General features: G+C 42.7%; 1 protein-coding gene across 1 annotated transcript in view; it reads right to left on the reverse strand.

The window, feature by feature from the left end:
• The window catches only part of Ptprt (protein tyrosine phosphatase receptor type T), a 1,128,608-nt gene that overhangs the window by 694,133 nt on the left and 406,697 nt on the right, over nucleotides 1-27,778 (reverse strand). The window contains exon 6 of the mRNA XM_052184183.1: nucleotides 14,439-14,613. Within this exon, the coding sequence (XP_052040143.1) occupies nucleotides 14,439-14,613 (175 nt within the window). The remainder of the gene's footprint in view (nucleotides 1-14,438; nucleotides 14,614-27,778) is intronic.

Below are 27,778 nucleotides of genomic sequence, written 5' to 3' on the forward strand. Positions count from 1 at the left end.
AGTTAACAACACATCCTATCAGGTCAATCTGCACCTAAGCTCCATGACTCCTGAGCTTCATGGATGATAGCCAAGGCTATCCCTAGCCCCTGTCACTCATATTTGGACAGACGACAAAGATGGAGTATTTGTCTTCATGTCCTTGAATGTGTAGGCTCCTGATTCCCATATATAAAAACCAAATCTGCCTGTGATATCACTATATGTTCACCGTGGGCAGAAGATACCAACCTCAGTTAAGAAGCAGTGATCAAGGGAGATTCAAGTTTCAAGAGTGAATTAGCCTACAGTGAGGGAATGGGGGCATCAATAAACACTAGACGCAATTAAGCCCTTAAAAATTTAACATCTCCCTGCCAAAAATTTTGTTCAGCTTTTGAATTATATATAGCTTGAACTTTAGAGCCCAGTGTCAGTGGCTAGGGGAAGATGCATCTTACCATCTGTTTCTGAACAGGCTAGAAATCTTTGGTTAAAGAGGTTAAGCCTAGGAGAAACATTAATGACTTTTCTTGATCCAACTTGTATTAATTAGGATACTGTTAGCTACTGTAACAAATAAGCCCTAAAGCATTGTAGCTGAACACACACATAAGTTTTTACTGATTAAATAATAGCCCTGCTTAGCAGATACTTCTTCAGAAAGTGATTCATGGACCTAGACTTCTCAAAGCCTGGGCTTACCATCACCCGAAGTATCAAGAGTGAAGGTGGAAACCAGTGATCCTACTTTTAAACTGATTGAGCATGAGAGGACAAGCAACTCTTAAATGTATGCTCCTTTGATATGCAGGGCCCTAACAAGAGTGAGGTGTTCTGGGAAATGTAGTTCTTGGTCACAGAAGCTGGTCTCCTTGTTCTTTTCCAGACTTAGGTGGAACACTGTTTTAAGGAGCTATGCTGCAGACTAAAATTATGGTCATCTAGACATCTGTATTAGTTTGAGACTTAGAAGGAATTTTCCATAGGTCTCAGCCCTGGAGAGTTAGTCTGCATTTTCCTTCATATGCCTCTATGGGTATTTAGTAGGAAAATAAGAAAGTAAAAGCTAAGGTCTCAAATCAGAATAAATAGAAAGACCTGGGTTCAAGTAAGATGAATCCCTTCCTTATATGTAACCAGGCCCACTGTCCTTTCCCCACATTGTACACCACTTCTGGCCATGGGCCACAGGATTGAAACTCAATACTAAGATATCAGGGGTAAAGAAATCTCCCCATGGAGTTGATGTAGGCCAACATTTCCCTAGTGTCTCTTAGTCCTATGGGGCTGGACCATTCAAGAGTTATGCTGTGTATTGTAAGACAGATAGATGTTTGACGGTATATATGAATTCCACTCATAGACACCCAGGCATGGAAATCCAATCTGTGTGTGAGTGATATCACTATGTATTCACTGTGGGCAGAAGAAATCAAGGAACAGTGGTCAAGGAAGACATTCCAGTTCTCAGAAGTGAATTAGGCTAGAGTGAGGATGGTCAAGGCACGCTTCCAAAGCTAGAACATGTGGCTTGACTGAGCCTAGTGGAGCCTAAAACTTTGTTCCTTAACAATATTCCGTCTAAGTCTGGAAGAGAAGATATTATGGAAGGTTAGCAGTAGGCATAGCAGAAAAACAATCTCCTTTACATAAGAAAGTGGGCACACCTAGTTGTTGTGATTCATGAGACTGACTAACAGGGACTCAGTCTCTTCATGTGCAAGGCAAGATGACAGTGGAGGTTAAAATCTCACCTGCAGATAGCCAGCCAAGTGGCTAGGGAACAATTGATGGTCCACAAATGCCAGCCCAGTGCAGCCCCTGCAGCTCATTCCCTGGCCTCCATCATTCTTCCATTTGAACACGAGAGGGTAATGTTCCAAGTGGATGAGGAGTTAATGCAATTGCCATTTGATTTAATTTCCAAATGCGTTAAAACTGTTAATTCAACACATCAGCATGCAGCTGATGAAGTAGTCAAAATAATTCAAGGGAACCAATACTTGTCAGGTTTTATTTATCCACATTTTCGCTTCTTTAAAATAAGCTGGTCTCTGTGCCTGTATAGAGTACAATATACATAGATATCTCCCTGTTAGCTTCCCCCACACACATATGTTCAAGTTGAGTTTTTCACTCTTTTTCCATCTGCCATTTCTCTCTTCTTATGAAAAGCTAATGGGGATGTTATCAAGAGCAAGAAAGTGAGAGCCTGGGGTGGGGCAGCTGGAGAATGTGGAGATGATGTAACTGACAAAGGCCGGCATCACATACAGACACACACACACACACACACACACACACACACACAGAGAGAGAGAGAGAGAGAGAGAGAGAGAGACAGACAGACAGACAGACAGACACACACACACAGAGAAAGAGAGAGACAGACAGATACACACACAGAGAGAGAAAGAGAGAGAGAGAGAGAGAGAGAGACAGAGAGAGAGAGAGAGAGAGAGAGAGAGAAACCGTGTTTGCCTAAACTCTCTACATATGTGACCATTCTTACATATGTGACCACTTTTACATATGTGATCATTCTCTCCTATCTAAGAAAGCTAGCCTTCTATTCCATTTTATGTTTAGGGAATCATGGAATTAAATTTCCAATTACTATAGCCAATATAGAGTTGGATTATAATCTGAAACCAAGACCTCAGACTTCTTATCTATGCATCCTTGGTAATGACAACTATGGTAAGAGATCATATAAGCATCAATAAAAGCAAGGATGGGATGAAAACCTGAGAAGATTATCATATAGAAAACTAAGTCTGCAGAGAGGATGAGGCTGCTGAGGCTTCTCTGAGAACTGGCAGGAAGTGGGAGGCTAGGAGGTGGTGGGTCAATGTGAAAAGATGTCCAACTTTCAGGTCTAACTTAGACTGGATACACATGCTTGCATATAAAGCACTCCTGAGGAAATAGGTAGGACTCATCAGGACGCAAGAGTCTTCCCTTAAAAGGGACAAAATAGAAGGTCCAGAACCTTTTTCTTTAAAAATAAATAAATAAATAAATAAAAATATTTTTTTTTAAAAAAAAAAAAAGGTGATCTAACAGCCATAGGACAGGCTGCGTAATTAGAATGACTGGAGGAGGTAGACTCCAAATCACAGCCAGTATAGATGGAAGGGAAGCCATAAGGAAAACATAGGGCGTTACAAAGCTTACAGGTACCACTGGAGGAAATGCAAGCTTAAAGGAAAAGAGACAGAAAAGCAAGGTAGCTGAAAAAGAGATACAGTTTCCTTGGAGGTAGACAGAAAATGGAGTTGAAACAAGGAGAGGCTCCCAAGGAAGGACACATTTCTTATCAGTTAAGGTAATAAGCACCTCCTCAAGGTGAGCGCATGCAGACACTCAGGCGTCTCACTGTGCTCCATATATAATGTGCAGTTCTCATGTGTCAATCAAAAATAAGATAAAACTTTAATAAAAATAATATAAAGAAGGGATAGTAAAGTGCCCCTAGTAGAGCTGCAGGCTTGTAGATTGGTGACTTGGAACATTGCATGATCAGATGTGTAGGTGCCCCCATGTGCCAGGTACTGACTCAGTATGGTAGAACCAGCAGAAAACTGGATTCACAAAGCTTCTCACTTCAGGGACCTGTGCACTAGCAGAAGATATGAGTAGCATACAACTGCAGTCATGATGTTAAATGCCAATATCCTCCCCCTAAAAGCCAATGTGGTCCCTAGGATGGATCTGTTGGGAGATGGTGAGACTGTTAACATGAGAAAGCCTCCCAGGAGGTCTGTAATGGTTACTATTGTCAAGTTGATCTGAATCTGAAATGCCTAGGGGATAGGTAAAGCCCTCTTCTGGTTTATCTACAGCTGAACCACAGTTCAAAGACAATTAGATCACAGATCTGTGACCTACTAAATGGATTAAACCCTGGATGGATTAATAATACAATGGTATCATACCTTAAGAAGTGGTGGAAAATAAAAAGGTTGGGCCTTTGGAGGATATAGGTAAAGGTAAGCATGACCTTGGGTTTCTTATCTTTCCCTGCCCACTTCCTATAGCTTCTTCTCTTTGATTCTTATCTGTCCTGAAGGATTCCCTTAGCCACATGCTCAGTTTCTTCTAGGGCATTTTGCTCAAGGACATAGGGTCAAGAAATTAGGGAATTAAGCTTTCTGAAAGTGTGAGCTAAGATAAATACTTCCTTAAGTTCTTTGGTTGAACTTTTGGCCATTGTCATACAAAAGTAACTAAAGCAGGCTATAAGGTCATCTAGGGTTTCCTGTCCAGGGAACTACAGGACCTTAGTCTCTTCTGCTTTTGCTTCCAGGCCATTAACTGAGTATTTTGTGCTGAGCCCTGCTTGGCCATGTGAAAGGGATAGTGTGACATGGTTACTGGCCCTGGAACAGAGCCAGCAGGGTATGTGCCTCCACTGGTGTTGATGGTTGCTGTACTCATAAGGCTTGTGTGTGTATGTGTGTGTGTGTGTGTGTGTGTATTGCTTCATGTCCCCCCCCCCAGTAAGAAATAATCTCCCTGCCAAGGTTAATGACCCCATGATAATCAGAGACAAGAGTTCAAGAGTTGAGGGTATATCTATGTGCCTCAGCAAAATGGTAAATACTGAGACCTTCAGGATAGCCCTTAAGGCTGTGGGAAAGATTTCTGAAAAAAAGAGTTCAAGAATATATAGCTTTTTTTTTTAACTATATAAAATATAAGGATGCAATATGAATTGTATGAGAAGCTTCACAGACCTAAAAGAACAGAGGCAGCTGCACTGTGATCCTGCTTGTCAGGAAAATACAAAGACAGGCATATACAAAAGCAGGTAGATTCCTGAGTTCAAGATCAGCCTGGGACAGAGCTAGGTTGGGCCCAGGCTTGGTAGAACTGGTAATCTCAGGAGAGGATCCCACCCAGCTAGCTCATCGTCTGTACTGACAAAGGCAGACAAATTTCTGAATTCAGTTACAATGTTAAAAAAAAAAAGTGCTTGTTATCTCTTTCTAAGAATCAAGCGGCTGGGGTCATGGGATGTGAATTCATAATCATGAGGGAACCTGGGGTAATGACTGAATTAATATGTAAATAAAAGACTGGGCTTTTGGTCTATAAAAGATGAGCTATCCAGAGAGAGTTTTTGGAATTGCAAGAGAGAGCCGTCTCCATAGAGAGCTTCCTGGAAAGTTGTCTTGAGCAGAACATAGGCCATTAGCTTGTAACCCATGACTTCACTTTAATTAGCTTTTTTTCAGCTTCCAGATACCCCTTCCTAAGAACCTCGCCAAGCTGATTGAGGTTAGACCTTGGCAACTTTGCTCTGCCATATGATGCCCCCACCATTGCCTCTCAATACTCTACCAAAAAGTCACAAGCAATAGATTTTTGAGACAAAGTTTCTCTTTTCTTTTGACATGTTAATTAGCTTAGATATTTTGCTTAGCAATGACTCTCACATGCAAAAGGAAGCAAAAGTTTATCATAAAGGGTTAAAGCTGCAGAAGATAGAGCTGAAACTGGGGTGAGTGCTCTGTGAGAGAAGGCAGTCAGAGGCCTGTCTGAGAGGCTGCTGTCAGGGCAAAGGTCAGTATGAACAAAACAAGGGAGTTATCTAATTACCATAAAGAAAAAAATACTTCTGGCAAGGAGAAAAGCAAGTACAAAGGTCCTGAGGTCAGAACTAGCTTTTTATCTTTCAATGAAGAATCAGTGTACTTAGAGAAGGGGTAAGAAGACTAATGTGCAACTGGGGTTCAGAAAACAAAGAGAAAGAAGTCACACCTAAAGGCCATGACAAAGAGTGTAAACTGTGTTCTGAGTATGATGTGAACTGCTGAGGGTGATGTTTTTGGCATGTACTGTGTGTGTGTGTGTGTGTGTGTGTGTGTGTGTGTGTGTGTGTGTGATATTCATGTGTGAGTATGTACTGATCACTGATGAACTGATCAGTACTTGAATCTTCCTCCATCCCATCAACCTGGAAATCACTGATTCAGGTAGGCTGTCTGGGAACACGCTCCAGGGATCCTCCTGTCTCTACCTTCCAAGTGCAGGCATTGTAGACATGTGTCATCATTGTGCGACTCAATATATGGCATGGGGGATTTGAACTTAGTTCCCTGCAGCTTGCATGACACATATTCTAATGAGTGAGTCATCTCCCCAACTCTGAAGGCTTTACAGGGAAATACAAGGACATAAAATTCGCTTTCAAATTATCACTCAGAGTGGTACAGGAAACAAAGACCTCCGTTGGGCAAGATTCAAGCAAGAAGGCAGCTATGGTAATCACCCAAGTGGAAGGAATAGGGCAATGACAAATCCAGCCCTCTTCCTGTCTCTGGACATATTTCCGGTAGCTGCTTTCACTATGGTAGCAGAGGGAAAGAGTTACATCATAGGCTTAGTGTCCCAAGAAGCTGAGGCTGGTCAGCAGCATGCCCCATGCTAAAAGCTTGCCAATCTGCCCTAGCACATGGAAGAGCAAAGGAGGTAGTAGGTGGTGGTGTCTACACCGACTTTGCAATCCGGATTCACATAGGAATGAAGCCAGACCCCAGTCCAAATTCTTGAACCCAAAGCCTGGCCTCTGGGTCACTAGACCCTAGATATTGTTATTGTTGTTATTATTGCCCCTGATTACCATCACAGGGGGAAATAAAGTCTAGTTAAAAGGGAGGTTTCACAGTACTTTAGTGGCTCCAAGAAACACACCCATGGAAGCATCTGGCATTGCTTCTTCTTCTAGCATGCACTTCTTCTCTATAGTTGCTCTCACTGAGGAAGCAACAGCCAGCAGCTGTGGATGTTTTAGAAGGCCACACACAATGTGGGGTCCCTGGAGAAGGTTTGAGTCCCACTCCCATATCTCAGACCTTTCTATTTCTGTGTGTCCGGCTGACTTATCTACTCTCGTATCTCATTCTCAGTTAAAACAGACTTTCTCCAAAATGCAGAGGGCCCCTGTATCCAGGAAATCAGAATCCACAGAAGGAGTCTTCAACTAGTGACTTGGAAAGAATACCAATGCTGCAACTTCCTAGAAGGCCAGGGTCTTAACTTTAAAACCCATACACTCTCCAGGAAAACTGAGACCCAGGTGTCTACAGTGGTCAATGCCCCCTGTATTGGTTGGCATTTCTCTGTTCAAATGCTAAACCAATAGTCTCTTGAATTCACCCACAGGCCCCCAATCTTGCTCTAGATATCCCAACCCCTTATACTGCCTCATTCGTTTCCCGAACTCAGGCTATCTCCTGAGTATACCTAGCTGAAAAGACTCTCCACAGTCAGATCCATGGATGGATGCAGAGTAAATGCAGAGATCTGGCTTCATGGTGGTATATTGTCTGTGAACTATGCATGTGGGTGCCCTGGAGCTCCAATGACTTCTTTAGACTAAAGTTCCAGCTCTTATGCTGATGCAAAGAACCTTCATTGCCATACCCAAACATGTCACCATTGCACATCTCTTTATTTGATTCTTGCTTGTCATGTTTCAAAACTGACCCAGACTATCTCTGTCCACACACTTGCCAAGGCCACAGGATCCATTGTATGGGATGACTCAGAGCCTCTCTCCCACCCTTTTCAAGATTGCATTGCTCACTTCACGTTGTGTTACAGAACCTACCATTCTGGATTTCGTAGGAAATGTGAAACAGAAGGGAAAGATAGGCAGGCTTACATTTGCCACTTGAAAGTTACATAAGCTTGAGAAATATCCATCTCTGCTCTTTCATTTGCACAAGGGGATTATTAACAGCCTGCTTCAGAGGGTTATTGTTAAGACTCTTAAGCTCATGTAGCAGGCACCTGATATTAACTCCATGATATGTGCTGTAAGCTTGCATGTGTCCTCTAGCCACACCACACACTTACCATAGCATCTGACACACTTTTGATTCAATAAATAGTAAGTGAAAAGAAGAAAATAAGAAGGAGTCAACAGCTTTGGTCATTTCAGATTTCCAAGTATGGCCATGAACTCAAGTGTGTACGAATTGCTTTGAATCAGAATGGTCTCCACATGGGGTCATATGTTTGAAAGTTTAGTCACCAGAGAGTGGAATTGTTTGAAAGGGATTAGGAAGTGTGACCTTGGAGGAAGTATGCCACTGGGGCTGGCCTTTAAGGCTTCCAAAGTCTAACCCAGGTCTAATGCCTCTCTTCTTGCTGCCTGTAGATCTGGTTGTAGAACTCTCAGCTCCTTCTCCAGCACCATGACCACCTGCATGCTGCCATGCTCCCCACCATGATGATAATAGTCTAATCAATGAAAGTATAAGAAAGCCCCAATTAAATGCTTTCCTGCTTAAGAGTTGCCATCATCATAGTGTCTCTTCATAGCAATAAAACAGTGACTAAGACACAGGCTCAGAGTAGGAAGTGAGCAAAAAAGACTAAGATAAGAGAGTGGTCAGCTACAGGGAAAGCACACTTAGGACATATAGCCCCCTGCCCCAACCAAGGGTAAAAGATGATTAGTTTCAGATGTAGAGCATCTTTGTACATCTTCAAGAATCTTTTAAGCACGGAAAACAATATTTAAAGAAGAAAACAAAATAAACAAGTCAATACTGAACATTGCAAGTAAAACATTTCTGCATCTGACATCAACCCAGGAGCTGAATCTGATGACCTTTGTCTTCTCTCTTTCAGAAAAGTGAGTCCTAAACATAATTTAATGTTAAATCTCCACAATCTGGAATAGTGTCCCTTAAGTCAGGACAAGGAGCAATGGACAGAGCCTTTGGGCAATGTCTCCTAAAAATGGCAAAAAATAAAATTGTTGATAATATCAGACATAATAGTGTGGGTACTTACTTAGTCCTAGGTTCTATGCATATGGCATTGTCTCTCTGGCCAAGGAAGCTGTGGTAGTTAGAATGACAATGGCACCCACAGGCTCATAAAGTTTGATGCTTTGTCTCAAGAGAGTAGTGCTATTTGAAAGGATCAAGAGGTGTGACCTTTCTAGAGAAAGTGTGTTACTGGAGGTAGACTTTTAGGTTTTCAAAAGCCCAAGCCAAGTCCAGATTCTTTCTCTTCTTTCTGCCTACAGATCCTGGTGTGAGAACTCTCAGTTATTTCTCCAATAACATGTCTGCCTACAAGCCAGCATGTTCCTTGTCATGATAATAGACTAAATCCCTGAAACTGTAAGCCAGCCCCAATTAAATTCTTTCTTTTATAACAGCTGGCCTTGGCTGTGGTGTCTCTTCATAGCGATAGGACACTAAGATGGAACCTGTCCGATAAATATATTTATCCTATGTATAGATAAGGAAAATGGGCCCAGGAGTAAATGTGAGCTTTACCTGAAGTCACCACTGGCAGCAGAGACTAAGGCCAAAATTGAAGTTTTGGTGTGTTCTAATCTGCAGTACCTAATCTTGACTCAACCTTTATGTCCCAGTTCGACTCATCTGATGGTTGGACACATACCTCTCATTTTTTTGAGACACTAACTCCATGGTGAAATATTCTGAGTACTTGGTAGAATTTTAAATGGGCTTGGACAACACATTTAAAAATCACCAGTGTGTGAATATTAGAATGCAGCTGAGTAACTCTGGTTTAAGACAGCCATGTCCTTTAGCCAAGCAAAATATCATGCAATGGAAGACACCAGCAAGCTCAGAAACAGGTGGGAGAATGAGAACATTTATGAGCAGTGGCCCAGAACAGGTAGGCACAGGATGGGCTGTCAACTGAGTGAAACCTCAATTACAGAGTAATCTAACATATAGCCAGTACATTATCACAACTCAATAAACAGCTCTTCAGAATTAAGTAATTCCAATTTGCTTTCATTGCGGACTGAGTCGCCTAGCGAATGCTGATACTACCTACAGCTAAGATTAGGCCGTGTCTTTCCAAGGCCCTGGTTTTTCACTCTGCTCAGCTGCTGGGGAACCAGGCAACATGAGAGCATGCTAGCCTGCAGAGAGGCAGGGACTCAGCCTGAGCTTGCTTTGCTCATCTCAGTGTGAACACTGTCCGTGGAAGTCATTGCACAGGCCTTCCTCCAGCCCTGGCCCCTCAGGCACTGGGGGGCTCTCCGTCATAGAGAGGTCACAGTTTGAATGAATGACATAAAGCATAAAAGGTGGCCCATGTAACCAGGTGATGTTCATGACAGCAGGACCATCTAATGAGCTTCTATGAATCATCAAAAGGTAGATACCAGAGAGGACCCAGAGAACTCTGACTTAAGAGCATCTAACACTGATGCTCTCTGGATGGATACATTTTAATACATCTTCCCTCTCTCAATATGCTAAAGTATTACTTCATGGGGATTAAGCAATGGCCTTAAATGATATCTCCAAGGCAATGGAGGTACTGGGCAAGGAGACGCCCAGTCCCACCCACTCACTGAGTCCTTCATGTCATTACCTGAGGTGCCATCATTTGCTCATTTCTTAGAGCATGAGCATCAGACAGCTCCACGCACTTCCGCATTGATCATCTCATTGCTCCCTCCCTCACGACATCATCCCAGGGATAAAATCCTAGAACCCTGTTTCCAGATGGATCTGCTAAGGCCTTGAGAGGCTTCTATCACATCCCAACTCACAGTGATGGAACAAGATAGGCCAGGGATTCCAAGCGAGGCATTTTGACTCAAGCATCACTGTGTGTATGGAAGAAAGCCACAGCTGGATGTTCATGCCTGACTCCTCAGGCCATCTGTGTGATGAGCAGAATCTGTCACCACTCAAGAGGAGGAATGACAATGTGGGCCACTGCTCCAACAGCATGTAGGCCACTGGCTTAGACAAGGCTAAGGATTTTAGTGGGGAGTGGCTGTCTTCATAAGACCCTGTCCTCAAATGATCTCATCCTCTGCCTTCAAGTAGTCACTGGACAAACATTGCTGGCTGACAGGTTTCCTTCAGGTATCACTGCCTCTCATTTCTTATGTGTATTGTAGGGAGAAGATGTCTCTGCCTTCTCCCTTGTAATCTGCACCCCCTAGCACTGATTATAACATTGTGATACCAGGAGCCAATAAGGCCCCCATGCCTAGGCCCTTCAACTTAAGTAAACCAACACACCACAGACTCAGAGCTAAGCTCAGCTTTCCCCTCAGGATGATCCTTAGCTCCTCACCACTCCTGGGATGGCATTCCCAGACGTCAAAGAGGTTGAAATAAAATTATCATGCACATCTGCAATTGAGATAAAAATGAGACAGCATATGTGAAGGGACTCTTCAGGATTCATGGTACCAACCAAATGGCTTATCACCCACTCAACATTAAAATGTGCAGGAAAGGGGCACTAAGAAATGTGAAATCCTGTGCCAAAAAAAAAAAAAAAAAAAAGGATGAATTTCACCAAGGTGACATTAAATGGGGTCAGATTACAGAAAGTACCAGTGCACCATTGTTTGCTGTGGAGATGCCACAGAGTCTACCAACACATCTCTCAAAGGAGAGTGCATGGAGAGAGGATTAGGTTCGAGAAGCAATAGCTTCTGCGTCATATGGACATTTGTGGCTAATACATCTGAGACCAGAGCTCATACTTGCCCCGTTGCCTCAGTTGGCATAGCCAACGAAAGACAGCACTGTTCCCATGGCTACATCTCCAAGCCTAGGTAGCCTTGCTTCAGCAAGCCGCCCGCCCCAGCGGCCTGTGGAATATCACTCCCCCACATCTCTTCCCCCTAGAAGGCTCAGGAAAAGAACAGAGCAAGCATTTTTCTGGCCCCATTTTTCTGTTAGTACAAACAGTTGGGGGTGCAGCAGTGACTCCTGTAGTCCGTCCCACCCCCTCACCCCCCATGCCAGGCAGGCACATGCCAGGTGCCTGTAAGATGGCAGCGACTGTAAGAGAATGTAGCATTCCAGGCGGGACTCTCAGAGCAGAGTGGGAAATCAACCATGAAAAAGCCATAGTGAGTGTCCCTGGGGACCGCTCAGGAAATGACACATCCATGGAGTATTTGAAAGGCCTGCAAAGGCCGCTGTGTCACATGAATCAATCTCATGGGACTGGGGGGCTTTGGGGGGCGGCGGTGAAAAGATCTGAGCTTAACGCTATCAAAGTGGTGCTTTCTTTTATACATTAATGGCACTTCATGTGAATGAATTTAAAGGTTTTTTTTTTTTGGTATCATATTGTTCATGACCACCTAATTTGTTGTTCTTTGGCTTAAAGGTTCATAACATTCTGGCGATGAAATAAATACCTGCTGAAACCAATAATTCACTCACATATCAATCAGACCACAGAAATCTGAAGGCTGAGACGCATGAATTAATGGGACCAGGTAGACAAAATTAGTCAAACATTAGCAACCTGTGGGGTCTGGTAAGCACAGAACCCATGCTAGGGATCACCTTTGACTGGGAACAACTCAAGAAGTCCAGATATCACCCTCCCTCTCCCAGATCTCAGGTCCCAAAAGGGAGACGGATGAAGAATAGAGCGAAGTGGCTCTTGTGAGGTGTGACATGAGCTAAGCAGGTGCATTATTTGCATTTCCCATGTCTGGGCTGTGAGAAGATGCCCTGTCAACATCAATGTAAAGGAAGGTTTAATGTGGTTCCCGAGTGAGGTCCATCATGGTGCGTAGTCATGGCAGCAGTGACTTGAGGTACCTGGCTGCATTCCATCCACAGTCATGAAGCAGAGGGAAGAAAATGCAGGGACTCACTTTCTCCTTCTTAGCCACTCCGGGACCTCGGCGAATGTAACAATGACAATGCTGCCTTCAGTTAAGATATCTTCTCCACTATGATTCAATAGAGACAATGCCTCACAGGTGCATCCTAAGGCAAGTCCTGAAAGGCACAGCCAGGAGTTTGTCTAATAGTTGAGTCTAGATCCTGTCAAACTGACAATCAATCTTAACCATCACAGCAGGAAAGGAGACAAGGTGATGTGAGTGACATTACATCATCTTCCACTTGGATATTCACCCGGAGTCAAGACAGGTCAGAAGAGAGGGTCCAGGGGTGCAGATTGGGATCTCCACTCTGGTCCCATTAAAGCCACCAGTCAGGCAGGCCCAGCAAAGAGGATGCAAAGTTTTTCCACCAACCCATGCTCAAACAAAAACAAAGCAACAGCAACAGCAGAAATTCAGAGCCTTCTGAGAATCAAGCTTTTTTTTTTCCTCCCTTCAAACACAGCAGGTATTATTCTACAGCTGGCATAATATGAACGGGTTCATTATTTCATTCACTAAATATTGCTATACTGAAATTTTAATCAGTGAATATAGCAGTGATAAAATGAATACATTCATACACTGTTGCTGCCTGTGTAAACCATCAAGCCCTTTTTTGCAGAAACAATATTGCAATACAGAGAAGAAAAATCCATAAAGATGTTCAAATGTTTTGGCCCACCAACTCAACTTCTGGAGAAATTGATCTAATGAAATAATCTGGTTCTGTATAACACAAAAAAATGGGGGTTAGAGGACCATGCTGAGACAATAATTGTTGCACAGAAAGAAATAACAAAAACAAAAACACACAGACATACCTAAACAACTATAAAGATGGAGATATTTGAAAAGAGAAAAATGCCATAGCCTTAGTAACAGTGTCAGGTCTTGGATACATATATAGATACACACACACACACACACACACACACACACACACACACACACACACATGAGTTATTTTTCTGTTGATGCGATAAACACATGACCAGAGGCAACTTACGAAAGGAAAAGTTTGCTCAGGCTTGAAATCATAGAAGGGCAATCCCTAATGGTATGGGAGGTAAGGCAGCTGGCAGCCAGATCCAGGAGTTGAGAAATCACACCTTTATTCACAAACACAATGCACAGAGAGCAAGCTAGCAGCTGGATAAGGCTGAGGATAAGGCCTCTCAAAGCCTGTCCCCAGTGATGTACTTCCTCTAGCAAGGCTCTGCCTCCTAAAGGTTCCACGACCTTCTCAAACAAGTGCCAGAAACTTGAAACAAGTTTTCAGGGCAAATAAATACAAGAAAACTGACAAACATCAACTTTAGACCATCTGGGAGATAGGATCATTATTTCAACAGTGTTTCTGAAATATTGTCATTATATGGAACTTTCTGTTAAAACCCCTCACAAACATTACAGTGGAACATCACTAAAGCACAAAGGACGTGTGCTTGTCTTGATTTGAAGAATAAATTTAAGTCAAATTTGGAGGTCACTCCTGCGTTATGTATGTGCGTGCATACATATATATATACATATATGCATACGCATACATATATGCATACATATACACATACACATACACATACACATACACATACACATACACATACACATACATATACATATACATCCTGCATGGGATAGTTTTGGAGAGATCAGTGAAGGGGAACCTGTCTTGTGCTGTTGGGGGAAGAAGGAAGCAATAGGTAAGAAAAGGGCCTTGCTGGGTAATAATAAAGAAGGTCCTGTAACCAGCCACTCGGTAAAGTTGTAGCACGGTGGTACTCACCTTTCACAATCAGCTCTGCATAGTTGGACACACCAGACCCACCATCTGAGCGAATCACACAGCGATACTTGGAGATACTGCGTTGAGAGGTGTCTGCCACACTCACTGTGGCTGAGAAGCGCCTGTGGTTGACCACCCGGGTGACCATGAGGGCTGTGTCTCTGCCATTCCATTGCTGAGGATACAGGAAGGAAAGGGGAGAAAAAAATCTTAGCATCACAGGCTTCCTGGCAACCATCAACATAGACCTCATGACCCTCCCATGTTCCTGGGGCCCTGGACTTTCTTGAAACAGATTGACAAGCAATTTCTATGTAGTATGAACTATGTATGCTTCTGACTAAAAAGATAAACCAAAGCTACTGAGTGTACTAGCACATGTCTGTCAGCCCAGCACTCTAGAAGCTGAGACAGGGGGCTTACAAGCTTGAGAGCAGCCTGCATAATAAGACTTCTTCTCAAAACATAAAGAATTGGAGAGAGAAGACGATTCTAGAAGAGGGATGCTTGATTGGAAGGAGCTGGGACAGAAGCTCCTCCTCCTCACCCCAGCTCCTTGCTCAGCACACATTTGGAGTTAGATACATTCCTTTAACCTTCCTCCCTCTTATTTTCCCTCATCTCATGAGCAGAGTCCATAGTATTTCCCCCCAAGACAGAGTGACACATTAACAAACCCCAGCCCATGCAAAGCACTAGCAACCAGCCTGGCTTTGATCTCGCCAGCTGGTGATCAATATCTTACCAACCCATAGACTTTGAGCCCACCTGCACCAGGTTGTTACTGTAGATAGGGGATTGCTTGCCTCCCCTCTCCGCCACATGTTCTTTCCTCTGCCTAGAATGTTCTATATGTCTGGGAACAGTCCCCCCACCCCCTGAAAAATCTATGTTCAGTTCACCCTCATCTCTAGGAAGTTCCCTCATTATTCACACCACTGTCTCAAAGCCAGCTGTGCTCCTCTGTGTTGGGCAAACATTCCACACATCCTGGCCCATGACTGTTCCCCCTCCTTGAGACTCTGGGTCCCCAAGAGACAAAACCCCATTCACTTCTTGTGGCAACTTAACTAAGATTTACAAATCATGGCAAATACACACCGGTGTTTGTCTTTAGCAACCGACTTTTAGGTGTGATGGTCCGTGATAAATAGATTCTTTCACAGTAGCAAGCTCTAATGACTGGTAAGGCATGCATGCGGATGCATTTTGAGTGGATATTTACTAAGCACCTAGTATGTGGTAGACCCTGAGCGGGGTGCTTTTGTATAATTCTCCATTTTAATCTTCACGGCCTTGCTGGGGTGTGTATTATTGCTCCTCTTCTCAGAAGAATCAAATGTCATAGAGGTTAAATAAATATGTAGAGCAAACACATCCCTCATCCAGGCTTTCAGAATCAAGTCAAACACTTCCCTAAGACTTTATCTCCATTGCCTGCCTTAATGTAATTTTTATCTTTAAAGTGAAATGGAGGGTTTTAATTGTCTGGTTTGGATTTAGAGAAAGCTGGCAATTTATGATTCCCAGGCCCCAAGGCTTTCCACATGTGATCTCTATTGCTTCCCTGAAGTAAATAATTTCTCCATGTCCATAACCCATTTTTGTCTGTCATTTTTCCAACCTGCCATCAGGGACATGTTAGGATGGGGACACGGCAACAGGCAAGGCCTGACACCTGATTAGCTGCATGAAGCAACCAAGGATTGTCAATGCCACAAGGATACAGTGAACCAAGAGACAGGTAACAGAGTCACCAAAGCTCTCACCAGAGGGAGGGACCTGCTTCAAACTAGTCTGGAGAGTCAAAGGGGCCTTTTCCTTCTTAACATCCTTAAGACACTGTGTTAAACATGTGGCACCTCCACACTTCAAATACTAAAGTCTATGTCAATTTCAGAAGTCAAGACAGCAAGAGAGGTGGTCATAGCCTACCTCCCATGCCACAAATGACCCAGCATGACCAGGATAAAGCCATGCAAATTTCAGAAGGTATTGGGGACTGTGGGTGCCAACCACCTGGGCATGCTTTGGGGTATCCTGGCAAGAGATGATATAACTTACACCCAGGTATGAGAAGCTACCAAATACACACACACACACACACACACACACACACACCTTTCACATTAGTGTGACAAGGATGTAGAGAAGATTCTGGCAAATATGAGACTTGAACCCTGATTTGAAAAGGTGCCAAATGAACTTCAGAAGATACAAAGTTACCCAAGGGGTCCATGTTCCCCATCTCTCAGCAAGGCAGTTCAAGAATACCATAGCAATATGGATAAGTCTGTGATGAAAGATTACATAGATAACGTCAAGCCTGATTTATTTATAGCACTTTCATCTCTTTTCCTCTCTAGCCCCTCTCTTTTTTTCCATACACAACAAATTTGTCAAAAATCCACCAGCAGTGGGGTCACTGCAAGGAATAAATGAAACGGCACACGAAACACTTAACACATAAAGGAACATTCTAGTGTTACAAGAGTTTGGCAAATTAACCATGAAATTAGCAAAAAAAAAAAAATGCTGTCAGTGAAATAATATCTCCCAAAGACACCCATACCTAATACCTGGGACCTGTGAATATATATAGTCATACCTGGCAAAAGAGGCTTGAAAGATATGCTGTGAAGAATGTTAAGGTTGGAATGTCATTTGGGGTTATCTACCTGGGACCAAGGGATCACAGGGTTCTCATATTGGAGTGGAGGTGGTGGGGTAATGAGCAGGTGAGAGAAAATTAGAGAAGGAGGTATAGATGGAAGGACGGGTTGGAGGGAGGCAACCACTCACTCCTTCAAGAGGAGGGAGCCAAAAAATAACACAGAAGTCCTGGGTAACATTATAACGGGAGGGGAACAGAGTCTTTCCAGACCCTTACAAGCATGTTCAACCTTTTGTCATTGCAAAACATTATCATCTACAAAGTTCATGCTCAAAAACCTGTTCAATCAAGGCTGGAGAGATGGCTCCACAGGTAAGAACACAGGCTACTCCTCCAGAGGACCTCACTTCAATTCCCAGCACCCACAAAGCAGATCATAACCATCTATAAGTCTAGTTATAGGTCATCCACTGCCCCCTGCTGGCCTCCTCAGGCACTGCATGTCCATAATACACACACATACATGAAGGCAAAATCCTCATACACTTGAAATAAAAATACATATATTTTGATATTAAGAAGAGGACCACACAACCAAATATTTAAAAAAATTGCAAAATCCTCACAAGTTTTACAATTACAATTTTGTGGTGGTTTGCATTCATAGCTATCCTTGGCCTCATGCAATCTAGGGGTCACAGGCTGGGCACACCCTCAAGGAACACAGCCTACCAGCATCTCAATGCTATATGCAGAACTTGCTGAACCTCCTTTTTGAAGGCTTCTCTATGGTGGTAGAAGAAATAAATTTGTTCTGAGATATTAGGTTTGTAGAATTTATTTCAGGGACGATAGGAAGCTAATACTGAAAGAAAGGGCTGGTTAAGTGCAAAAGCTGCATTGTGCACATTTACATTTTATCTTGATGTTGCCTCCCATATTATTTACTTATCGTCTTAATGATGTCAGATTCTGGCAGAACTGAAGAGGATTAAGTGCCTTCCACTGAACCGTTCACTCCCCCCCCCTTTTTTTCTGTTCAGCTCCTGAACCGAGAACCTTTCTCCCACTGAAGGATAGGAAATTGCAGGTTGTCTCATAAAATCTCGGGAAAACAGGCCTTTTGATAATCATACTTGTCATATTGGGAGCAGGTAACAGCAGGACAGGGACGTGCAGGAAGGCCCAGAGTCCAGGCAGAAATAGTACAGTGATGGACAGTGGGCAAGGAGAAATGGAGGTTAAACTCAAAGATGAGCCCTGATGGGCAGGGCATGGAATGCGACAGGCTCACACAAGGCAGGGAAGGGCAGGTGAGGGCTGAAGGTCAAGGCAGACAAGTAGGAACTGAGGACTCCAAAGGAAGAAGTCACAGAAGTACTACAAGCCCAGATACCCCAATGAGAAGGGACCTCGATGTCTTGAATGCCATGGCCACATGAAGAAGGGATTCAAACGCAGTAACTGTGCTAGAATCACATGTCACAGCTACTGTCACAGCCTCAGATAAATGCCAAATGGGAAATGCAAAGGAGATAACAGAAGAGAATTTGGTTAAACAAGGAAAAAACCAGAAACCTAGGTCCACGGGTTTGATTGACACAGGGAGCATCTTACATTCATTTCCTTTGCTGTGACAAAATGCCTTGACATAAAGCAACTTAGAGGAGAGAAGGGGGTTATCTGGCTCATAACTCTGTGTTAAACACAGGGAGCCACAGGGCAGAAGCTTAAAGCAGCCAATCACATTCTCAGTTAAGAGCAGGAAGAAACAAATGCATACGCGTTTATCACTCAGTTGGATTTTTCTGTTCTGCTGCAGTCCAGGATATAAAACAGGGAATGGTGCCTCCCACTTTCAGCCTGGGTCCTCATTAGGCAATCAAGACAATTCTGTACAGCCATGCCCGTAAGCCAGCACCCCAGACAGTCCTTCATTGAAATTCTAGGTAATGGCATGAATATTTGGCACTGTGAATTCCATCATGCCATGTTGGCGTGACTGTGTCATGTTGGATACAATTGTTGTTTGAGAAGCTGACTTCAGGAGCTGCTTTTTGTTTTTGTTTTTTATTACTAAATCCAACAATTTCTGAAATGGCCCTAAACATACTTCTGCCCTAAACAAACATCTGCCATTTTGTACTATATATTTATTGTATAATGCAGAGTTCTTACCACTGGAAATTATAGAATTAAAATATTGGTCATCTCTGAAAGGCACTGAGGAGGATCTCCATAATGGAATATCATATCTTCAGCTATGATTTAATTCTTTATGCAAAAAATAGTAAGCATATCCATTTGATTAGTACTCGGATTTGCTTTCATCTTCAGTATAAAATTATATATGTGCCAAGCATTTAAAATATTTTCTTATAATTTCTTGTCAGGGAATGTTTGCTTTATGTGCCTGACTTATATATTCTATACACCAAGGGAAAAATGTTCTCAGATTTAAAAAATGTCACTACTGGAAAGAGAAGTCCTTGCCTAAAAAAAAAAAAAAAAAAGTTTTGCCCAGGGGCTAACACTTGAACTTGTGGCGAGTTGTAAGTCATAGCAAGATGAGGAAACTTAGTCTTGGCTGAAGGAGAGCTAGAGGCAGCTTGCATGCACAGGCTCGGGGGATGAGAAATTTGGCTTCTAAAGATGCTCTAATAAGGACAATGAAAGCATGCATGGAGCCTGGCACCTTCCCATCTCTACCTCCTCCTACCGTAAAGCACACATAATGCCCCTGGATTTCAAAAAGCATTTCTTTGAAATCTGCAAGTACTTAGATTCTCAATATTTTGCTTCCATGGATAGTATTTTGTTGTTGTTGTTATTGTTTTGTTTGCTTGTTTGCTTTAATGGGAGCTGGCCATGGAGTAATACTGATCACACAGCAAGCTCAAACATTCTACAGTAGAACACTATTTCCTAACACACACACACACACACACACACACACACACACAAGCATACACACAAATTGCACAACTGAATTGGATACATATTTTTTTTTCAATTTAGGATTAATGTGAGTATTGAAGTAAAAAGTCAAGCTGATATTATCGCATTCTTTAGATCTTAAAGCCATCTCATCTACTGCCCAGGCTGGCCGCTTAATATAACCTAGCCAAACCTGGTCTCTATCTCACGAGGCTGCTACCCTGGCATCCATGGAATAGGCTTGTGTTACCACACCTGCCCCTGACTGGCATCTTTGAGGGCTTGGTTTTTACTCAGCACTGTGTTCACCGTCTAGCTAGGGATTGCTTCATCCTTTTAAAATCCCTGGAAACATTCTCAAAGGGTGGTCCCTAGACTGGCCACCTCAGCAGCTCTGGGGAACTTGTTAGCCGTGTAAGATTGCAGGAGACCTGCAGCTGATATCCATTTGTGGATGCTGTTTATTGGTACTCGGACTCTGAGTTTTCTTCTCTCTCCCTATTCTATTATTAATCACTCTGGAAATGTACTCATTATTTTACAAAACAGAAACCGAGAGACTGTGGGGTGTGGAAGGTATAATTTCTGCCCAGAGGAATATACAGGCAGAGTAAAGATTCTAGCAAAACAACAAAAAGACAAAAACATAAACATGAAGTGGAGCGCCGAAATAGCCTACTTCACAGAGGAAAGACAGGGTGGGCGTGGAAAGAGGCCCACTCTTAGAATAGCCTAACAGTGTTTCTCAAGGCCTGGTGCTCAGGCTGACTTACATTACCCTCCTCTGTGAGCTAGAAACGTGGACTCTCTGGCCCTGCCTCAGACCTCACCAATTGGGAACTCACATTAACCCTAAGCAATCATGTTACTTTTACCTTAGCAAACTGATGCTTGATAAAGTATGCCATGGGTCATAATAATTAATAGTCCTAATTAAGCAGATGTGATGGTGAGTATCTCTGTCCCCAACGTTTGGGAGGAAGACATGAGAAAGCAGAATGTCTGAGGTTAGCCTGGGCTATATAGTGAGACCCCGTCTCTAATATATTTGAAACAATCTCAGAGTAAAGATGGAGGGGAAGTCAAGAAATACAGCTTCCAGTAGAGACCTTATTAAAGTTGCAGATTGGGATCGTCTGGTTTGGTGGGAAGGCCTGGCATCCTTCATTTTTAGCAAGTTCTCAGGAATAGTGAAGCTGGGCTGTGAGCCCCAGCAGAGCACAGCTTTCTGTGACTTTCCTGAGGGAGGAGCTGTACCTCCTTGGTGATCTATTCCAGGAACAGGCCGTTCACCGTCAGCACCCATTTGCTGTCCAGTGTTTAACAGGCACAGTCAGATTCAATGGCTCTGTAATGGAAACAGGCCTTGCAAATTCCAGACACTTTGGTTTGTTTGAAAAGCACCTCATTTCATCTTGCAGGAAATGACTGCTCTGTGGAAAGCAGAACGATCTAGTTTTCTGGAATCAGTTGAAGTCTCTCAGTCAGAAACACACATGTAAGAAGGAGTGTGGTATAGACATCTATAGATGCCACAGTGTTAATGTATAGTAGCTGATAGACCAGCAGGCAGATACAGATTTCTGAGCCCAAATCCATCAGTCTAGACCCATGGGTCTCAGTTTTCAGTGTCCATCAGGATCACATACAAGGTGATTCCAGAGGCCTGGGGTGGAAGTAGGTAATTCTCATCTCTCATAGCATCCCAAATGATGACATGATGCCAATGCCCCTGACCTTGGGCTGGAACTCAACAACTTGAAAGATAATCTCATCCTTAGTCTGTCAGGGGAAAGTAAGTAGGTATATAACACCCTAAAACATACAAATCAAAGCTGCCTTCTATCTAGGACCAATTCCTGGGGCTGAACATTTTGTTACTGCACCAAAGGCACCCATCTTCAGGAGAAGGCTAAACTCAGCCCAGGATAATATACACAGCCTCATTCCTGACCTAAGGATGACTAAGTTCTGATTATAGAAGGTTACTAGACATTCTGTCGATTACCAAAGTAAATGGAGCTGCATCTGGTTAGAGAAGGGCATGCATTCTAGATTATCAATGGTGTGACAAATAACATGAACAGAACAAAGGGACCTTACAGCCTAAACAGCCTTCTGCTCAACCTCATGTTTACCAGAGTCTCTCTAAGGGTAACAGTTGCCTATGAAATAAATCTCTGTCTCTCTGTCATCTATCTATATTTACCTGCCATCTATCTATCTGTGATATATATCTATCTGTGATATTTATCTGTGATATATATATATATATATATATATATATATATATATATATATACACATAATATATTTATTATGTACCTGGCATCATTTCTCTATCATTTATCTAATCTATCTATCTATCTATCTATCTATCTATCTATCTATCTATCTAATCTATCTATCTATTGTCTATTATGTATCTTCATCTATATATCTATCTATTGTCTGCTATGTATCTTCATCTATCTATTATCTATCTATCTATCTATTGTCTCTTATGTACCTTCAACTATCTATCTATTGTCTGTTATGTATCTTCATCTATCTATCTATCTATCTATCTATCTATCTATTTATCTATCATCTATCTACCTACCTACCTACCTACCTATCATCTCTTGCTCTTGCCCTGCCCTGTAAAAGCAGCTTACATTCCACTTCCTTCGGGCTTGCTTCATTGCATGTGGGTAAGCCAGCTCAATTGAAGACCATAGCCTATATATATACTTCAGTATCCTTGACCCCAGTACATTCCACACCTTTCCACCATCAAATAGGATCTCTCTGTCTGGGGACTGCCTAGAGAAGAGGCATAGCTAATGGACGAGCCTACTTCATTTGCTCACTTCCTAGGTGTCCATCAAGGTATCTATCCTGGCCTCACTGTTTTGCTGATCCCTCTCTGCTCATCTCTTGTGTCACGACATTGTTCCTTTCACAAAGAGATAAGACATAACTCAAAGGAATTTTTAAAAAGGGCTGTCAGCTGTCATTATTTCAGAGAGAGGAGCCAGGCTTGCAATTGATTTGTAATTGGCAGAAATGAGGACAATGCTGTCTTTAATAAAGGGAAACTGTTGCTGGTTCTCCACAACAAATTGGATGCTCACTACATAGGAGATATTCCAATACAGCATCTTGCAAGCTAGTTTGAGCTTCAGAAATAAATGTAAAAAAAAAAAAAAAAGTAAGTAAATAAATAAATAATCAGGTCCAACATTTTCAGCTGAAATGGTCTGATTGCTCCAGGAGTCTCCCAGCCAGCAAATATTTAGGTGACATTCCCACAATCCACTCATAATGAATATTCTTTTCACCCTCCGTCCTCCCTGCAATGGTATGACATTTGGAAACTTACTAGAATCATGCCCATCGATTCTCTTAAGAGCACATTTGTACCTTTTTGGCAGTCTCTAAAGAATAGCTTTTGATTATTCTTTATTAAAAGTTAAAAGAAATAGAAGTAGACATAAATCATTTTTGATTAGTTGTACTGAAGCCCTTCCAGAGGCCCACTGCATTCATGGCCAGCGGCTCATTTGGGTCTGACGCCTGAGTCCACAGCTCCCGCAGACTCAGAAGAGGACTGGTGTAAGCTCCGTGGGGTGCCGCAAGCTTGCAGCAAAGTAGACAAGACAAGTAGGTTGGGAAGAGCCTGCACATTTTCCATCTTCCAGTAACAGCCTCCTTTGATTGTGAGTGCTTCACCCCTCCAAGCTCCACTGGAAGGCTACTTCCTCTGAAGTTACTGCCCATATTGGACTCACATCCCTCCTGGCATTCCTGATCTTGCTGCCCCCATCCCCACCATTCCCACCTTGGGATGAAATAGTTGTCTTGCTCAAAGGTCCATCTTCACCAATTGAAGGTGAACTCGGGGAAGTGGGGAGAAGAGGGGTGGGACAACAATTGGTCCTGAGTGCTCTCTGATCTATCCCAGTTCCTAGCCAAGCAGAAAGCCAAGTTAGCTGGTCTAAATCCTAAAAGCATAGGCTGAGGATGGGCTGAGAAAAGACACAAGGAAACAGCAGGAAAGAGAGAGGTATACAACAGAGACGTTCTGGTCAGAGCTTGCCAGGGTCAAAGGCGAGCTGCACATTGACAGGAGAAGGGAAGCCTTTCACATGAGGCACAGGTGAAGTTTTCCATTCATCTTCCACAGGGCAGGATGCTGAACCCTGGGACTTAGCACACATTAGAGAAACTCTCTTCCAGGAGTTCCATCCTTAGCCTGAGCTATTTGCTAATCTTCACTAACTTTCAGGTGAGAAGCAGCAGAGAAGATAAAGCAAAAAGACATTACTGGGTTTTATGGTTTATAGATTTATAGCCTATGTCTCAATACTGTTTCTTAATAAATTTTAATTGATAGTTTTCTTAGCATAGAGTTCCTTAGCTATGACACAGATCTCCCGTGTTGCAACATTAATCTACAGCCACTCCCACCCCCAACATCCCTATAAGGGACAAGGGACAGGAGCACAAGAATGAAGCACTCCCTGACTGTAGTGTCAAAAGTAACAAGGCTCCTCAGCTCTGAACCAGGAGCTTAGTGTCTCCTGCCAGTATCTATGAAACTATGGCCAGCAACCTTGTTAACCTGCAAATCAGCTAAAACAATCCCATTACACTGACTGGCCCCTGGCTTCTGGGACCTAAGAGAGATATTTAGCATCATGAAGGGCTGAAAGAACAGTCAGGTATATGTAGGAACCCTACAGGTTTGACTTAGAACATCTCCAACTTCACAGTAGTATGAAAGTGATATATATTAAGTGGGGGATAGCACTTCACATTTTCAATTGTCATTTGTTCTTGGGCACAAAGCAGTATGTGCTTCCCTACTGTGAAGATGATGGACAAGAGCCAAGAGCCCCAGCTTCCAGTCAGTCAGCAATGAGAGGAGAAGCAACTGGAACTCCATAATACACTGCATTGCTGAGCTGTGGACCTCAGCTTGAACGTACTAAAAGTACTTCAAATGCCATTTGCAGTCAGGATGGGTTGGTCAGGATCTGACTCCATCCTTAAGTCAAGGAACATCTGTATAAGGACCGACAAGCCTCCCTTGGTTTTAACAAGAACACACTGCTGATATTTACAAGCATAGCTTTTAAGAAGAGATGAGAACTGTGGCAAATATCAGCCTTGTATTTATGAAACATGGCTAAAGATGAGATCAGAAAGGGAAAAAAGCATCCAGAGATGTTAGTTTGAGTGAAATTCCAGGCATGTTTTATTTCACTGATTTTCTTATAGAGTTAGGAAATTCAAATATACTTAAGCATCTAGTACAGTAGATGTAAACTTAGAGTTATGAAGGTATGATAAATAAAGAAAATTGGCTATAGGGTGTGTGTGTGTGTGTGTGTGTGTGTGTTTTGAGAGGACAGAGGATATTGCTCCATATTTTACCTTTTTTTTCTTTTTCTTTTTCTTCGATATATTTTTTATTTACATTCCTTTTATGCAAGGTCTGTCTCTCTTTCTCTCTCTCTCCTCTTTCTCTCTCTGTATCTCTCTGTCTCTCTATCTCCCTTTCTCTCTATATCTCTGTCTCCATCTCTCTCTCTTTCTCCCCTCTGCCTCTCTCTGTGTCTCTCTGTCTCTGATTGTCTCCCTTTGTCTCTATGCTTCTGTCTCTCTCTGTCTCTCTCTGTCTCTCTCTGTCTCTCTCTCCCTTCCTCCCTCCCTGACTCTCTCCCTCTCCAGACCTACAATTGTCTGACTTTGTCAGATTCAGCTAAGATGACCAGCCATCAAATCCAGGGATCCTCTTCTGTGTGCCTCCCAGTCCCTGGAATTACAAATGCGCATGGGTCCTGAGGATTGGCCTCAGGTCCTCATGCTTGCTTGGTGAGCACTTTACCCCTGGACCCATTTCCCCAGCCTGAAGTTGTATTTTTCTTTTTCAGGTATCCAGTTGCAAAGAATGATTAGATTTGGTGTGGCAAAGTGACATGAATAAACTCAAGTCTTTAGGATACAGCCTTTATCCTGCCTCTCCTTCTCAGTCCCATTTGGACTCTGAAGTTCTCCTTAAGCCCACTAATGCACAACCTCTTTGGGTCTATTAACAACAGTTCTTTTTTTTTTTTTTTTTTTGAAAAAATTGTGATGAGCATTAAAAATATTTTGTGTGGAGGCCTTCAGGACATGGCCACTGTTATGTGTAGTCTCTAGGCTTTGTTGCCATTGTTGAGTTTCTCCAACCACCAAGCAGAAGCCCTATGCAGAGGGACATTGAGTTTGGAACAGTTGGGGGAGGGGAGGCTTCACTCAGTGCTTTCTGTTTTGGTAGCCAGTGCTTCCCCGTGGGATCAAGCAACAAGATAACAGGAAACACTGCTGCTATGTAGACAGACAGATGTGTCTCTTTATCTTTCAGCTAGGTACAACTGATCTGGAGGGAAGGGCTCCCAGAACAAGAGCCTTGTCCTGTCAAACCCTCTCCGGTGCCTGTGATTGTCTCAGCCCTTACACAGACCCTGCTGAGATCTACGCAGAGCATCTGGACACAGGCCTCATTTCTGAGGCGGCAACCATTGTTGGTTGCACAGGCTCTCAGTGGAGACTCTTTGTAGAGAGACCTCAAAGGTCAGCTTCATGGAGGGACTGACAGGTTTGCTTTAGAGTCCCTGGAGAGTGGGGTGAGGGTACAGATAAGAAAGGATGACGCGTCACAGAATATTCTAAACAGCCACTTGGATGAATACTTTGCCTAAGGGAAACTGTTCTGGGTCCTTACTAAGAAGCTAGCTTTTCCACTACAATCTGCCACTCCACACTCCTTCCTACCAACTCTAGAATATCCATATCTAGGGAGAAGTGACCATTTTGCTCCTTTTTAAGGGTTTTTGCTTCTGTTTATGTTAGTTCCTTGTATTCATTTTTTAATATTTCAATGAAACAGAAAAAATAAAAGAACGCATAATCTAATTATCACAATTAGTAATATTGATGTATGTTTTATAGTACTGTGTCTGTGCACATGTTGACATGACAAAAGGTATGCATATATGCTATATAAGTAAATATATAACTTTGCATATACTTATTTATTCACACGTGTCTTTTCATTAAAATATTAAATATATCAACTGTTTTATAGCTTGCACTTTTCACTTAATTATGTACTATGAAAATGCCATTACATCTCTGTCTGCTGCCTCATATTTAATTACCTCATTCCAGCATTCCCTTAATTAGTCTCTCTTGCAGAACCCTCTAGATCTTTCTAGTTCTCTGTCCAGTTGTATATAGTTGCACGTCTATCTCTGTCCCCATTTCTGGCTACTTCCTTAGAAAACTACTATCAATGAAACTAATTCTGGAAAGAACATGCACATTGGAGGTTTAGAATTTATGTGCCTAATTATCTCCCAGAAATTATGGACCTGTCTATATACTGCATGTACTTGTGTAGACATGTGTACATCCTGTTATTTCTGTTACCCTGTGACTACTATCATATGGCCAACAACTTCCAACCACAGCATTATACATATGCATGGAATCTCACTAGTCACCAGGCCTCTGTCAGAATGCCCAGTATTCGTGACCTCCTTCCCAATATTCCCTGAAATATGGAACAGGGAGCCGGTTCTCAAGGAGATTTCCTTACAGGATAGTTATTGCATCTATTCAGTTGCTGTATTAAGTTTAAAGCCTCCCTGGGTAGAGATAGATTAGCACAAAGCTGGGGACCCCTGCCTGAGCGGTGCCCCCCTCCCCATTTCCTTCCACCACCTCAGCCTGCTTTCACACAGAGTATTATTATGAT

Source organism: Apodemus sylvaticus, chromosome 5 (assembly GCF_947179515.1).
Source record: "Apodemus sylvaticus chromosome 5, mApoSyl1.1, whole genome shotgun sequence".
Classification (NCBI taxonomy): Eukaryota; Metazoa; Chordata; class Mammalia; order Rodentia; family Muridae; genus Apodemus; species Apodemus sylvaticus.